Here is a 17041-nt window from a genome sequence, read left to right on the forward strand (position 1 = left end):
GCTCCTGCTGCTTGCTTATTGCAGTTTATATCTTTATTTTAGATATCTGAAAAATATGGCATCCCAGTTGAAAAGATAGTGAAGATTTACAAGAAGAGCAAAAAAGGGTAAGGACTATTCATTCAACTGCCATTATTGCACTGATATAGCCTGTATGAGATCTAGGAAGCACATTTATTCATATCTGACCCAGCCCTGAAGTGATGATGATAAGCTGGTCATAAACTGAATGAGCAGAACTTTGCCACATCTGGCCACCAGCACGGTAGGACTGATCAGTCCTTGCATAACAGGGCAAGCACCTGATCAAGGATATTTATATCCAAAACATGTTGTGAAATAAATTACACTGAATTTGCTGTGGGTCTCCAGAGTTCATTCTTAAAGGCATACTGTCATGGGAAAACATGTTGTTCATTCTTAAAGGGATACGGTCATGGGAAAACATGTTTTTTTTTCACCTACTGTATTTTTCACCTACTGTATTACAAACACTAGGCATGCATATTCAATAAATATTCTGGTTTGCCAGATAAGCTCAATCATATATCAGCCCACAATTTAATGGGATACTGATAACTGACTGGTTCACAAACATTCGCCTAAATATAGTGATCCTCTCCCAATAGGTCTGCAAAGGACCCTGTTATGCAAGTCAGTTTAAAGGGATACTGTCATGGGAAAACATGTTTTTTTCAAAACGCATCAGTTAATAGTGCTGCTCCAGCAGAATTCTGCACTGAAATCCATTTTATAAAAGAGCAAACAGATTTTTTTATATTTAATTTTGAAATCTGACATGGGACTAGACATATTGTCAGTTTCCCAGCTGCCCCCAGTAATGTGACTTGTGCTCTGATAAACTTCAGTCACTCTTTACTGCTGTACTGCAAGTTGGATTGATATCACATCCCCCAGCAGCCTAACAAAAGAACAATGGCAAGGTAACCAGATAGCAGCTCCCTAAAACAAGATTACCGCTCCCTGGTAGATCTAAGAACAACACTCAATAGTAAAAGCTAATTCCCACTGAGACTCCTTCAGTTACATTAAGTAGGAGAGATAACAGCCTGCCAGAAAGTAATTCCATCCAAAAGTGCAGGCACAAGTCACATGAATGGGGGCAGCTGGCAAACTGACAATATGTCTAGCCCCATGTCAGATTTCAAAATTGAATATAAAAAAATCTGTTTGCTCTTTTGAGAATTGGATTTCAGTGCAGAAGTCTGCTGGAGCAGCACTATTAACTGATGTGTTTTGAAAAAAACATGTTTTCCCATGACAGTATCCCTTTAAACTGACTTGCATAACAGGGTCCTTTGCAGACCTATTGGGAGAGGGTCACTATATTTAGGCGAATGTTTGTGAACCAGTCAGTTATCAGTATCCCATTAAATTGTGGGCTGATATATGATTGAGCTTATCTGGCAAACCAGAATATTTATTGAATATGCATGCCTAGTGTTTGTAATACAGTAGGTGGCACTCATGATTCTTGCAGAGAATGCCAGGGCTCCTGTAAGGGCACAACTACTGTTTTACAGTATAAGAAGTTTAAGCTTTTTCTTCGATTCTGTTGTGAGCCTTTGGCTTTTAGTGGGATTCTGGGGAACTGCAAGTCAACAACAGCAGGAAAACTCTAATGGCTCTGACCATATATTCAGGTCACAAAAGTCCAAGGTGATTTCTGTGTTTTAGTAAGAGGATTTTACAGTTTATCTGCACCACTCTTGAGACATACCAACAAGTCCCACACCAGCAGCTTCACTGGTATGAACAACTCCCGCTCCGTCACCCTCCTGCATCAGTCACCTCTGCACTGCCCACCCTACTGCCCATTCAGCCTGGAAATTCCCCTGCACATGGCAGGCATTTGTTTTCCTGCTTACCTAATAGTTTCATTAGCTATGGTAACCCGTGGATATCCAACAAGTCTCCAAACTTACTCTGATACACCAATAGCATTTTAATTCCCTCTCTCTCTATTTCACCCTTATTTTTACAAGGACAATTACCTTCTACTTGACTCAAACCTCCCTTCCTATAAATTCATGGTTTATACTCATTAGCTCTGAGTGGTGCACTCTATAAATGCAACTGCTACAGGCAGTTATCATATCCACAACTACAGCGATGGTAATAGACACCTAGTGGTGACAAGCAGAGCAGATAACCGTGTGTTCAATAAGATAAACCTATATCATGTTTTGTCGTTTTATTCATAAATATATTTCGGTGCCCTAATGTTTACCATTCATATGAAAGAACGAGTACTTATGATGTAATTAAAGTGATATGGATTAACAGGTTTAATTTTGTTGCATTTAAAAATAATTTTGAAACATAAATGGTGTAGCCCACCCTTGGGTGTACTATAGAAATGTAGTGACGGATGTACTGCTTCCAGCGTGGCTTTTATTAACCTCATAGAACAACTGTAACCATAAACTCACTGTAAACTGACTTAAGTCCTAACTAGGCCTGGCACCATGATCAGACCCAATCCTGTACCCATCTCATTACAAGGTGGCATTCAGTAAAAGAGTCCTGAGCCTGTGTGCTCTCCCTTTTATATTTTTAAATACTGTCATCTAATGGGCAAACACTGAATTGCTCCTTCATCACTGACCAGTGGTGGAACTACTGGGGGTGCGATTGGACCAGAGCCCACACCCCCTTTAGGGCCCCCCGGCAGCTTGCATACAGAGGGGGGTGGGGGGACCCGGCTGCACGTCCCACACCAGGGTCTGCCCCCCCTAGTTACGTTACTGTCACTGACCCTGGAAAAGAAAATAATCTTCCAGGGCTCACGGAGAACCACCTTAGGTGTCCAAACTAAGGGGAGACTGGGAAACTCTCTACACATAGGGCGGACTGGCCCGGTGGGACAACGGGAAAAAAGCCGGTGGGCCCTGACCCTCATGGGGCCCCGCCGGGCCAGACCCCCTCTCCCGATATTCGGTTCTTACAAAAAAAATTCTTCCGTGCCATGCAGCTCGGCTGCGCATGCATGCCGAGCAGCGGCATTCACACATGCGCATGGTGCTTTTCTTGCATGCGTGCCGAGCAGCGCGTCAAAGTAGGGGGGCCCCCAAGTCCAACCCTGTCTACACATTTAATTTCAAACTGTTGCCCCACTCCCTAGGGCCAGACTTCTTCATTCCTCGTTGTTTCACTAAGCATACTGCCAAAACGCTGGCTTGGGAGTGGTTCCAAGCCCTTATAGGTTGCAGCACTGACGTAAAAAACTTGTCTGGCCTATCATGTTTTTGCACCACAATACTTCCAGATTCTTGGCAAAGGCTTCTATTAAAACAGAAAGAACATTGAAATAAATGTATTTTACTTTAAAAAGTTATTTCAGAGGAAGCCATTTCTATTGACTACTAAACCTGGACTATACTGTGCTCCTGTTATTATATTTATTGTCCAGTTTTCTTACTAGACTCCAACTGCCTGTAATCCTAGATGGGCAAATGGAGTGGAATTGGATGTTATTACACCCAATCCCGCTCCCTTTGCCCATCTAGGAATACAGGTAGTTGGAGTCTAGAAAGAAAAATGGACAATAAATGATCTGTAAATTCCATTATCCAAGGACTAAACCAATTTCTGAATGGAATCGTTGCCAAATACTATTTAATATGTCAAATGTTTTTGCCCCACCTAAAAAAAAAAAATGTCGATTTACATGTTTATATCTCTTCTCTATTAGGATCTTGGTCAATATGGATGACAACATCATTGAACACTACTCTAATGAGGACACATTCATACTAAATGTGGAAAGCTTGACGGAACAGGGCTACAAGATCACTCTGACGGAAATCTAAAGCAATGACGGACATTGTCCTTGATGAAAAAACATTCCAGCTCTTACCAGAGACTTTGCTCAGTACTAAGTGTTTATACTCCAGAGGTTTGGAGTAGAAGAAAAGAGTGGAAGACTGGACACAACTAACGGAATTTATTTATTTTATTATCCCTCACTTATTAAGTGATGTCATTGAAGCTCCAGCCTACTGGTGTTAGAGATTACCAAGAAAAATTATATTATGTTTATATTCTTATATTTGAAATGTTTGTAGCGTGATTATCCAGATGCTTCCCGACTAATATCAATGGTGATGCAATGGACAACTCCTCTTCAGAGAATAACAACCAGAATATGAGCTGCACTGTCTGGTTATGTTGGACCATTCAATGTCACCAAACTCCAATCCACTCGAGCAATGATCTATGGAACTCATATCACGAGAGCCCCAAATCCTTTGCAGTCTTGTGATGAGGACACAGCATGCCTGAAATTAGCCAATACCTAAAACTTTTGTAAATAATTTCCTGTTACGTCCTGGGGCTTCAAACCAATTGTACAGATTATTTCATTTTAAAGGTATTTTTGTAAGTAATCCTGAAAAACGTAGATGTTTTTAAGATGTACAAATGTTTTTGTAACGTGCAATATTTTGTTTTTACATTTTGTGGTGTTTACTGCCCCTATGGTGTTGTCCTTTTTTTAAAAATATATATATATATTTCAACAAATCCAGGGTAAGGTAATCTATCTTAGAAAATGTCACTAGCTGGGATATCTCGATAAATCATGTGGAAGAGCCAGGGCTTCATCTGTCTAAATGGTGGAACTACCTGGAGAAACAGATTTAGTTACCAGCTTGCACACCCTGGCTCTCCAAATCGTATATTGCCCGGTCAAGAGAGGGCTTCGGAAAACCACAAACGTCAGAATAAGTAATTCCACCGGCACACAGGTCTTAGTTGTAAGCAGGGACAACCCTTGCTGTATTTTATTTGCGTGATACAACATTTCAGGGTAATTCTTGACAAAGGGGATCACACCGAAACGTTGCATCACGCAAATAAAATACAGCAAGGGTTGTCACTGCTTACAACTAAGACCTGTGTGCCGGTGGAACTACCTGGAGGGCAGGGGGAACATATTAGAAGCAGATCCCCTGTTTACACTTTCCAACAGTTTGAGAAAGAATCACTGCAAAAATTGCAGGACCGTGTGTTATGGGCCCTTGCTATGTGTTGGCAACATCAATGATTGCAGTTGCACTGGAGCAGAATTCCACCAGTTAGTTCTTAACACACTACTGTAGGCAGTAATGGTGTGTGGGCTGAGAAATTCTTGACCCGCACCAACCCTAACATCTCCCCTCCCAAACCGGGCCGCCCTTCACCCTCTTTTTATAGATGGGCTCCTGCCCCGCAGTGATGCCACAAAAGGGGCAGGGCGGGCGCGAGTCTATAAATTTAGGCGCCGTAAGCCAGCAGTGCTAGAAGTCCTGAAGCGACCAGAAGATTTTGTACAGGAGCCAGCCCGAACCCACCTTACCTGCGGGTCCCGTGGGTTTCAGGCCGGCCCGCACATCACTAGTAGGCAGTAATAATGAAAGCACTTTTCTGGCTGCTATGGGTTGCTGCACTGGATCAAGTTTGCTTCCAAGTACAACATGGAGTTGTACTCCATGAGAGTTTTAAAGGAACAGTTCAGTATAAAAATAGAAATTAGGTAAATAGACAGTCTGTGCAAAATTAAAAAAAATGTTTCTAATTTAGTTAGCCAAAAAATGTCATCTATAAAGATTTAGCTCTCTAACTCTGAGTTAGTCAGTGACTTGAAGGGGGCCACATGGGACATAACTGTTCAGTGAGTTTAGCATGCAGGTCAGATTCAATAACAACAGTTATCTGCTAACTCCAGCCTTTATAGCTTGCATTTTTGGCTAACTATATTAGAGATTTTTTTTACTTTGCACAGCCTTTATTTACCCCGTTTTTATTTTTACACTGAACAATTCCTTTAAGTCAAAGTGTTGATCCTCACAGGGACCTTTCTCAAGACTCCCTATCAGAACTTTGTTCTTCCAAACCCCTAAAAAAAACACCTTAAAGCATCGGGATCTACTACATTATATGCAGTTCTCTAACATGACCTAATTTCCCTAATTCATTTCCCATTGGAGTCATGTTCTCCTCCTCTTGCTTTACAATACATTATAATTATGTCTCCCTTCTGAAAGCTTTCCTAAGTGGGGTGAAATTCTCACAGATATTGGTTCACTTCTTCACTGCAGAAACATTCTGGCCTTGTTCAAAGCTATGCAAGTTGCTATAATTCTGATTAAATATGCTTTTACAAGGCTGCTTTTCCATACAGCACTTTGTCATTCTCCTGCAAGTTGCTAACTAGTATGCTATAAGCAACAAGCCTAGGCATATCTAGCTTCAGCTTAGGTTGCAATCATAACTGCCTAGTCTGACCATCTAGACCTGCATTGGCTTACCCTTTAAGTATTGGATCAATTTCCACTACATTAAATGTTTGGGAACCAAGTTGTAATAAAATGTCATACATAAGCGTTAAGGTGACCATACACACACAGATTTTATCATATGAACCGAAGTTTCATATGATATTCCGTGCTTGTTTAGTGGGAGACGAGGCGACCGATATTGGCAGAAGACTTGGATATTGGTTGGATCGGCCAAGGCGGATAATTTTGAGCTGGCACCTCTGAAGGCACCAGAACATCAGCAAAGGTATAATGCTGAATCTATGCTATCTGTATACATTGACATACATTGTTCTAATCAATCCCTGAGAGTTTCCTGGTATGAATCTTCGGGTTTGTCCAGAAGCCTAGGAACATTTTTATTTTGTTCAATGTTATAGTATTATTCTAGTCACTGTATCAGAAGACATGTGCCAAGATCAATGGCCCTGTATCTAAAAGGTTTAATGACATTTAACAGTCTAGATCAGGGCTGTCCAACTTTATATGGCTCTCCATAGCAAAGTCTGCCTGCTGTGTCTGTTTACCATATGTAAGATTTAGGCACTGCAGCTCCGCCGCTAAATTCTTTAGCGGTTTAGACAAGGAAAAAGAGAACCGCAACGAAAGCTCATTAGTGGAATTTAAAATGTGGGGAGGCGGAATGGAGGAAACTTGTTACTAACCGGGGTTTTCGAACTTCAATGAGCACTTGTTCAGCCACTCGGTAGGTGTTGCTTTTCTTAGCGTCTAGGGAATAGGCCATACCTTATAGGTGCCTCTGAGAGGACACAGTGGTAGTTTAAAACGAATTTTTGCACACCATACTGTACAGTGGTGGATCATTTCACCTACATCTTATACAGGGCGTTTGTGTCCTGAGTGTTTACACAGCGCAGTTTGGATCACAGTTGTGCTCACTTAATACTGTTATTGAATAGTTCCATTCTCAAACTCACCCCCAGGAGAGAGTTTAAGGGCTTGACCCAAAGATTAACTCTCACTATACCATTGAACCCCCATCCTCCTCTCACCCACCATCACCACGAACGCTGAGCATTGTTCTCAATGTACCCCATCGATTCATTATAGGGCTACTGGGTGACGCAAGATCTAGAAGGAAACAGTCTAATGAATTAATTACGCTGCAATCCCTATTTATACATAATTCAGATCGAATTTCCACCCTTTTCTTAAGTGTTTTTTAAGTGATTTTATGAATTTTTTCCCTCTCACTACCGATGAATTTTAGGAGTTAATAAAAGTTATATTTTATCAGGTTCTTCATCTATGGGTTACTAGTAGTGGGTCCTATCTTGTTCCATGTCCACAATAAGCACTTTGCACTTTAAAAGTTTTCACTTCACAATGAATTTCAGAAGATTTTCCACTTTATTTATTTAACTTTATTCATTACACAAGTACATTTCACCAATTAACATAATCAATTTACTCTTTTGTCTACGATCAACTAGCTGATCATTATTTTTGAACACACAATTACTTACTTAAATTTACAAATAGATAGTGCGACACCATATACTCCTCTCTTTTTTGTTTCCTTCTGTGAGCATTAAGATTTAAAATGTATTACTACAGAGATTAACTGGCCCCTGCATTGTTTAAACATCAAATTCAGACTAATCCCCTGTATTGTTCACACCTGTGACACCTCTATTGTTCACACCTGAGACCCAGACTGAAACTGCCCATATTGTTCACCTGTTCACACCTTATTCAAAATGCTAATGGGGCACCAGCACTGTGTCACTGTATGTAGTACATATTAGACTGGTCCTGATTCCTGTCTCCTGCTCTGTTCTGCCTTCCCTATGCTCCCTGTGTGTGTCATACTTTGCCTGCTCTTTGCACCCTGTGTTTGCCATACTCTGCATGACCTATGATCCCTATGGAACATAAGCCTGGTATTTATTCTAGGGGTTTCTTAGCATTTGAAAATTATTGTTAGGGCCCCCTAAGGTGTTTAATCATATGATGGGGTACTGTATTATACACAGGGGAGGAGGAGGCATATGGATTTAAGGGTGTCTTAATATGACAACGTTTTTCACATATGAGTGACATCCCTGCCGGCGCCGGGCCAAGGTAGTTTGGCACCTTAGGCAAGAGCTTCAATCAGTGCCCCCTTGTCCTGCATTACCATTTCCCTCCTTACCATGATGGTTTTAAAATAAAGAAAGCAAGAAAATGTACCACACTTTTTCATTCATATTACTGCCCCCTGTACCAGCAAGTCCATCAGCCATGCATCATACAGCGCTCCAGCAGCCATCATATTGCCCCTAATCTTTGCCTGTGTCAGCAGCAGCCAAAAATAAATCTGATCACATCATATTGCCCCCAAATATTTATGTACCTGTGCCAGCACCCAGCAGCAACAGCAACAGCAAACATATGGCCACCAAATCTGTACCTGGCTGTGCCAGCAGGAAGCTTCACACTTTCACAGTAATAGAAAGAATGTCTTCAGTTCAGTGCAACTGTGCAGGGCTGAGAGCAGCGAGAGCCACACCAAGCAGCCCCCCAGCTCTCTGCCACCCATTATTACTATTACTTGCTGGCAAGAGGGAGAAGGTGAAGGAGGGAGATTCCACCCAACATAACTTAAAGTGATTTACCTTTATTGAATCAAAGAAACAAATCATTCTTAATGATTCCTTCATTCATCTCAGCTCAGAGGAAAACCAGCAGCTCAATAAATCCATTTCACTCTGTAGAATCCCTTATTTACAACTGTGTCAAATAAATCAATATACACCCATAATCCTCTTCTCCACTGATGCGCTGTTGGATGTTGAGGGGCACAGTATCATAGCAAAAGGTTGCAGCAGCCATCATCTCTTCAGATGCTCAGCAATCACAGGGGAGCAAGGGTTTACTGCTGATGGTTATTAAATTGCCCGTTGATAAATAAATGTCATCGTTCTTAAAACTGATGTTCTTCATAAACCACTTCGGCAAATACCAGAGTGTAAAACGCCCTGTAATAAAGTCATCAAACCTCAGCTGCTCCTTTCCTATGGAAGAGACCAACTAACTACGTTTATACTTGCCTTCCATTCTTCTGCATTTGCTGATGGTACAGAAATTTTGATATATAGGGTTGGGCAAAATAAAAGAAACGCCTAACAATTTATTAATATCAATAATTATATAGGGCAGTGAACCCAAAGTGAACCCTCAAAATGGCATCAAAGTATATTCTAATTTTAAAATTCCTGGCTTGCAGGCAAGTTTTGGAGGCATAAATACACAAGCTTACTCCAAACTGAACTTTCTGTAGGCTGGTTGTGTAGGGTTGCACAGTGACTACCTGCTGTGGGGTATGTGTCCTGCTCCCCCGACCATTGCACCATATGTATGTGTCTCTAGGGCAGTGGTCTCCAATGTTTTTCATCTGTGAGCAACATTCAGATGTAAAAAGAGTTGGGGAGCAACACAAGCATGAAAAACTTTCTTCGGGTGCCAAATAAGGGCATTGATTGGCTATTGGTAGCCCTTATATAGACTGACAGACTACAGGAGACTCTGTTTGGCTGTACATCTGGTTTTTATACAACTAAAACTTGCCTTCAAGCCTGGAATTCAAAAATAATCTCCTACTTTGAGCCACTGGGAGCAACATCCAAGGGGTTGTGGAGCAACATGTTGCTCATGAGATACTGGTTGGGGATCACAGCTCTAGGGGTAGCCCTAGTTCCGACCCTGTGAATTATATGTGTATTTTATTTAAAAGAAAAAAGACAACTGGTAGAGTTGGAAACATTGGGGAAATCTGCAAATGACTTTGCTGCTTTGAAACTTTGTAAACTGCACCCTTAAAGTAGATGTATCCTAACTTGAGCTTTCAGTTTGCTGTTTTCCGTAAGAGCCTAGTTTTTTTGTGAATAAAAATTCAAAATGTAATTATATTTGTGCTATATTATATGCTATATTATGCAATATTATATGCTGATTGTATTTCTGGGACTGACTATAACTTTAGTGATTGAAGATATACTTGATACATTGGTCTGTTATTTTAGCACTATTGTATGTTACTATAAAGATTATAGATCAGCTAGCATTATATGAGTAGACATGGTATAAGAAATGGTATGAATACTAGTACCCTGCAAAGGTGTAAACTAATCGATTTATGGAGGTGGGGGTTAACCTCGTTGATTGGTTTAAGTGAGATAGGGTGCGACTACCCTGGTTTTAAATTCTGTGATTTATGTGATACAGCCAAAGACACCTATGACTTAGTACCTGAGGGTACGAAGCACGTAAGGTGGATTATTTGAGGGTCAGTATGTACCATTTTTTAATGTGCTAACTTAACAAAAAATTTGACTTTTTATAATTAGAAGTTTAAAGGACACTCTTTTTAAGTAACTATTTGAGAGTGCCTTGGGTACTGGGGCAAAATCCTGGAAATCCTATTGCCCTGTGTGGACTGGCATACCAGACTCCCCCTAAATCAAGGTACTTTCTCCTGTTTATTTTCTTAAATAAAAATATTCTGAAGGTTTCGAGAATTTCTCAAACTAGAAAAAAAATTAAAATTTCAAATTCAGATTTCATAAATCTTCCTCTACACATCGTGGTATTGAAATTAGTTATAGCTCAGGGGTATCCATTGCTTCAATAAATGCTTCTGACGGAAAAGCTGCTACACCCCATTCTAAGTTCTACCCATCTGGCTTCCCCATACTGAGGAATATGATTCTACCTATGCATCGTACTGGTTATCAAAAAAATCTCAGTTTGGACTGAGATTTAAAATAGGCCCTGGATTTTCAGGTATTTCAGGTTCAAACAGTTCAACAGAGGCTAAAACAGTTCAACAGAGGCTAAAACAGTTCAACAGAGGCTAAAACAGTTCAACAGAGGCTAAAACAGTTCAACCGAGGGACAAAAATAACCCCACAAGCCCAATAACAGTAACTATCTATGGCATTTTATAGCAGCCCCTCTACAAATTGCTAGTCTGGGCCTGATCCCACTGCCATTATGCCTTACAGAGAAAATCTAATTTAGTCTGGCGTTCTTTAGTTTTTTTATTTGCACATGATTTGATTTGGCATTCGCTTACTCTGGTCTTACAGAATCAATAATAAATTACTGGCCAACTGTGTTTGCCGGGATGTGTCAGTGCTTCAGTGGTTTCTGGGTCACCCACTCGTGCTGACTCACAGCTTTTCACACTCTTTTCTTTATACATTTACTTTCACACATCGTTAGTATCTTTAAAAAGGGGCTAGACCAGGACAGAAACTCTCATCAACTGATTGAAAAATATCATGGTGTAACTATGAGGCCCCCTTGTGTTCCACTGAGCAGCAAATTCAGAGGTCAATGACTGGCTTTATTGTGTCAAGATAAATCAGTTAACCACAGAAAGACACTTGCACTCTCAGATCTTGTGTGAATGGCCTAAAAATTTATGGGAAATAAACCAAAGTTATGGCCTTGACATAGGGCTAATAGTCTTTGAATACACAGGCTTGCAGCTTCTATGCAGCTCAATTTCCTCTCTCCTTCAATAGGACTTTGCATTATGGCTGTTTATGTGATTTCAGAGCTTCAATGATCTCTTCTGTATGGCCAGTAGTAGGGGAAGGAGCTCCAGTTCAACATGACATGCATATTGGGTGTGCGTCTGTGTGTGTTTGGAAAAACTCCAGTTGCAAGATATATGTTGGGCAGGTATCCCGTTTTGCAGGTTCTAGGTGTGTCACATGACCCCACACATTACCATACCTGGACTGGGGGTTTCAGTGGCCTAAGTTACCTTCTTATTGCAAAGACATCCCTACTGGCTATGCAGCTTGTCTGAAAGTTCCTGTTGCATTTATTTACAGTCCCAGGTATATGTAGGTTTTGGTATGTTCCAGCACAGCCCTTTCCTCATGAAGCAGGTTGCCATCAGGTGTATCCAGGGGGTAAAAAGACACTTGAAAAAGGGTTTCACCCGAAACATGTAGTGTGTTGCACTGCTAATAAAACATATGCAGTTTGAAAATACTGCTTTGAAGCTGTTTATTCCAATAATTTAACTTTATCGTATCCAGGGGGTAGTGTAATCAGGCGTCCCATTGCAGAGGGGCCCCAAGAGACATAAGTGTTTGCTGGTCGCATAAGGGATTAAACTTGTGGAAGACCAGGTTTGGGTAGGTTTTTTTTTATTTAATTATATCTTTATTGTATTTTATTTTATTTATTATTGTTTTTTTATTTCATTATAATAGGGCATTACCCTACATCTGTAGGTTATCTTTTTTCATTAAGGCCCTAAGTGTTGACAAGACCAGAACTAGAGGAAGGCACTAGAGCAGGGGTCCCCAACCTTTTTCACCTGTGAGCAACATTCAGATGTAAAAAAGAGTTGGTGAGCCAAATAAGTGTTGTGATTGGCTATTGGTAGCCCCTATGTGGACTGGCAGCCTACAGGAGACTCTGTTTGGCAGTACATCTGGTTTTTACGCAACCAAAACTTACCTCCAAGGCCGGAATTTAAAAATAAACACCTGGTTTAAAGCCACTGGGAGCAACATCCAAGGGGTTGGAGAGCAACATGTTACTCACGAGCTATTGGTTGGGGATCACTGCACTAGAGGCATGTGCCTAGGGCACAAATTTGAAGGGGCTCTAGGTATATATGACCGTGCGTTATTGTGTGTATCCATGCACGAGGTCCAGAACTGTGCCCAGGTGACCAATGGATTCATAAATTAACTTTCAGATGATCTGGTAACCATCATTTATGGCCCTGTTTGCTTGGCTACTCCCCCCAATTACATCATGCAGCTCCTTTTGCACTGCTAGACCATAACCCATTTTGTTTTTTTGTAATTGAATACAGTGATCTAGAAGATTTCCATTATATTAGCAGTTAAAAAACAACTATTATCTGGGAATAAAAAATATTGGATGTAAATTGCAAAAGTGCTTAGAAGAGCACTCTGGGCAATTTTACACTAATTTCTTTTGGAGAGTTTGCATTCCATTTAAGTTCTGTGATTATTTTTAAATATACTATATATATATATATACTTTTTTATGCTTTTTGTTGTGAATTCACCATAAGCTTTTTCGGCTCATAGAATATGATGTGACAGAAGATTGAGGAAGATCTAGCTGCTTTATAGCACTTTGCCTGGTCTGAGCTGGCGATGGCAAATGCTGGCGAAAGAGGTAACTTTCAGTAAAATTCGCATTTTAGTGAATTTGCGGAGTAGCGTCCGTTTGCCAGAGCGAAAAGTCGCCTGGCAATAGAGTGTAAATGACCGATGGCGACGGTCTATTTCCCTAGCAAATTGGCACCTGTGCCTGTTAGTAAATTGGCGATGTCCCTGAGGGTGGCAATGCATGACGAAAAGTCACTAGCGTTAGCCACTCTTTAGTAAATCTACCCCATAGAGTTTCAGCCAGAGAATATCAACCTTCAAATTACAGCTGCTTAAACATAGAAACAAATTATTTTCTTGTCTAAAATACAGTGGCGGAACTACCGGGGAGCAGGGGGTGCGAACACCCCGCGCGCCATTAAAAATGTGGCCGTACGGGGGGGCGGGGCCCGGCTGCGCGTCACACACCAGGGCCCGGCCCGCCCCCCCTCTAGGATCACTACTGCTAAAATATATACATTAATGGCTACATTTAATGCTAGAAACGGTGACAAAACGCAAAAATTATGTTGAAAAAAACTGGATTGTTTAATGCTGCAGGACAAATGTTTGTTTTCCTGCCCTGAGGCAGGCAGCTCAGTGAGTGAGAACAGGGCATTATTTTGGCAGGTGCATGTACTTCAGCTCTTCTAGTGTAGAGAGAACAGTGGCACTTTTAATGCCAGTGATCTTCCCCTCTGTGCCTGGGTCCTTGAAGGAAGATAGGTAAGGAGCAGTGATGGGCGAAAAAAATTCGGAAAACTCGAATTTTGACGCCTGCGTCAATATGGGACAATTTTGATGCTCGCGTCAATTTTGCACCTGCATTAAAGTCAATGACTATTCGAATAATGTTGACGCGAGCAACTATTCCGAAGTGCATCCAGATTTTTTTGGACTTTGGCGCCAAATTTTCACGGCAGTTTTGTTAATTTATTCACAGGCGACAAAACGCTGAATTTCGTCACAAATTCGTGTCTGGCGAATTTATTCGCCCATCACTAGTAAGGAGGTGAAGGGTAGTGGCACGTCTCTGGGGTGTTGGGTGGCAAAACAAAAGTTACAAAATGATAGACATGAACAATCTGGGTCAACATTCTGCAGTAACACCGTCTTCTCCAGAAAGTCTCTTGAAAACCTAAAATAAACCTGTCCAGCAAGTTTTTCTTCATCACCACTTTAAGAAAATGTAAATCCTCAAAACAATTTCATAAGAAATTGCCCAAAGTGCACTTCTAAGACCTGTCTAAGAAATTGACATTCATTATTTTCTCCCCAGTATTCAAGATATTTAAACTGTTTTAATGATGAATTTAGTATGACCATTACCACCTGCTGGTCATTTTGGCTGTCTGAAAATCAGTTTTGTGAGGAAAGGAGGATCTTGTGATGGTGACCACCTCTCTGTGGTCACTAACTTTATTTTCTAAGCAGCGCAACATCACAAGAAGTTCCTTTTCTCAGGAAATGGTTTTTCAGCTGACAGTAGGCAGTTGGCTGAAATGACCAGCAGGTGGCACTGTTGTTTTAAATTAATTTAATCAACAGCTTAAAACTGTTAATATCTTGAACCAATATCTCAATGTAACTGAAGGAGTTACGACTTGGGTTAGCCAGATTTTTACTATTGAGTGCTGTTCTTATAGCAACCACTATGTGTGTGTGTGGGGGGGGGGGTGGTAGCATTTTTAGCAATGCAGGTGTCAGTGTGCTGTTATCTTGTTACCTTCCCATTGTTCTGTTGTTGGGCTGCTGGGGGGGTGGAAGGGAGGGGGTGATATCACTGCAACTTCACTTCAGCAGTAAAGAGTTACTGAAGTTTAGCAGAGCACATTACTGAGGGCAACTGGAAAACTAACAAAATGTCTAGCCCATGTTAGATTTCAAAGTTAAATTGAAAAAAAATCTATTTGCTATTTTGAAAAATGGATTTCAATGCAGGATTCTGCCAAAGGAGCAAGAGCACCCCTATTGATTTATTAGCATACAAATTCAAATTTTTACCATGATTCAAGTTTTTTGGAGCTAAAATTCCTGAATTCGAATTATGCTTTCAAAAACTCAAATTTATGATATTTATTACAAGCGGAAAAAAAAATCAGAAAAAGTCTAATTTAAACTTCGGCATCTTAAAGCTGCCAAGTTCATGTAAAAGTCAATGGGGAGCTGTCTTTGGCAAATTTAAAGTGTTTTTTCCAGTGCTAATTTTTTGACTCAGATTTGAGGTGTTTGAGTTATTTTTCACAATTTTATTCAATCTGATTTTTTAATTAATAAGCAAACATTTAATTTGTTTTAAAAATTTTTGTTGATTCGAAGTAGAAAAAATTCCACTTCAAATGTTCCTATATAGGCCCTTGATAAAAAGGCCATACAGTGTTTAGCATATACTGTGGGGGAATTTAACATTCCCATCAGTTGAAGAAAACATGGCTGCCCCACCCATGAGTACAGGTATGGAATCCATTATCCGGAAACCTGTTATCCAGAAAGCTCTGAACTATGGGAAGGCCCTCTCCCATATACTTCAATTACAATCAAATGAGTAACATTTTAAAAAATTATTTCTTTTTTTTCTGTATTAATAAAACAGTACCTTGTACTTGATCCAACCTGAGATACAAATCATCCTTATTGGAGGCAAAACAATTCTATTGGGTTTATTTAATACTTAGATTATTTTTAATTAAACTTACGGTATGGTGATTCGGTTTGGCCAGGCACTAGGATTCTGCCGAATCCGAATACAGCTGAAACAGGCTGAATCACAAACCGAATCCTGGATTCGGGGGCATACCTAATGCAAACCAAAGATTCAATTTTGCCTATTGAAAGAAAATTCTAAGAATTTTATATTTAAATTAATTTTAAGTAAACCAAGATCCAAATTACAGAAAGATCCATTATCTTGAAAACCCCAAGTCCTAAGAAATTTGTACAAAGCAAATATGCTGAGGGCGTTCTGTAGACAATAAAATGTGCCCTTCTACCATTCTACCTAATTGCCATGTATGCAAACTAGGGATGCACCAAATCCACTATTTTGGATTCAGCCGAATTCCCGAATCCTTTGTGAAAGATTCGGCCGAATACAGAACTGAATTCGAATCCTAGGGACGGGAAAGGAAAAAGAATGAAAAAATTATTTTACTTTGTTTTGTGATTTCCCTTCCAGAACCTAGTTTGCATATGCAAATTAGAATTCACACTCGGTTCGTCCAGGCACAACTGAATCCTGAACCGAATACTGGATTCGGTGCATCCCTAATGCAAACCCAAAAATAAAATGTTGCCTAGCGAAAGAAAATTCAAAGCATTTTTCCAATATACGTTTATTACAAATTTTAAGAAAAAAGATTTCTTTCATTAGGCAGCATTTTTTTATTTTTGGGTTTGTATCTCATTTATGGGTGGTGACAGTCTCTAGTATAAGGATCGTGATATATCCCTGAGCAACAATGCAATGAATATGCTCCTGTTCCTCTGCTTACTGGAATTCTCAGCACCAGCAGATTCTGAACTCGTATTTTTCATCTGTTTACACAAATGAAGAACCAGTAAGTGAAGGTT

At 40.3% G+C, this 17041-nt stretch overlaps 1 protein-coding gene across 4 annotated transcripts in view; it reads left to right on the top strand.

Moving 5' to 3' along the window:
• Positions 1-4545, top strand: part of grhl2.L (grainyhead like transcription factor 2 L homeolog) — a 48856-nt gene extending 44311 nt beyond the window's left edge. For all 4 annotated transcript variants that reach the window (XM_018268178.2, XM_018268177.2, XM_018268176.2 and 1 more), the window contains 2 exons: positions 43-107; positions 3716-4545. In XM_018268178.2, the coding sequence (XP_018123667.1) occupies positions 43-107; positions 3716-3833 (183 nt within the window). In that variant the 3' untranslated portion in view covers positions 3834-4545. The remainder of the gene's footprint in view (positions 1-42; positions 108-3715) is intronic.
• Positions 4546-17041: the final 12496 nt, after the last annotated feature.

The sequence above is a fragment of the Xenopus laevis genome, chromosome 6L, assembly GCF_017654675.1.
Source record: "Xenopus laevis strain J_2021 chromosome 6L, Xenopus_laevis_v10.1, whole genome shotgun sequence".
In the NCBI taxonomy this organism is placed as follows: Eukaryota; Metazoa; Chordata; class Amphibia; order Anura; family Pipidae; genus Xenopus; species Xenopus laevis.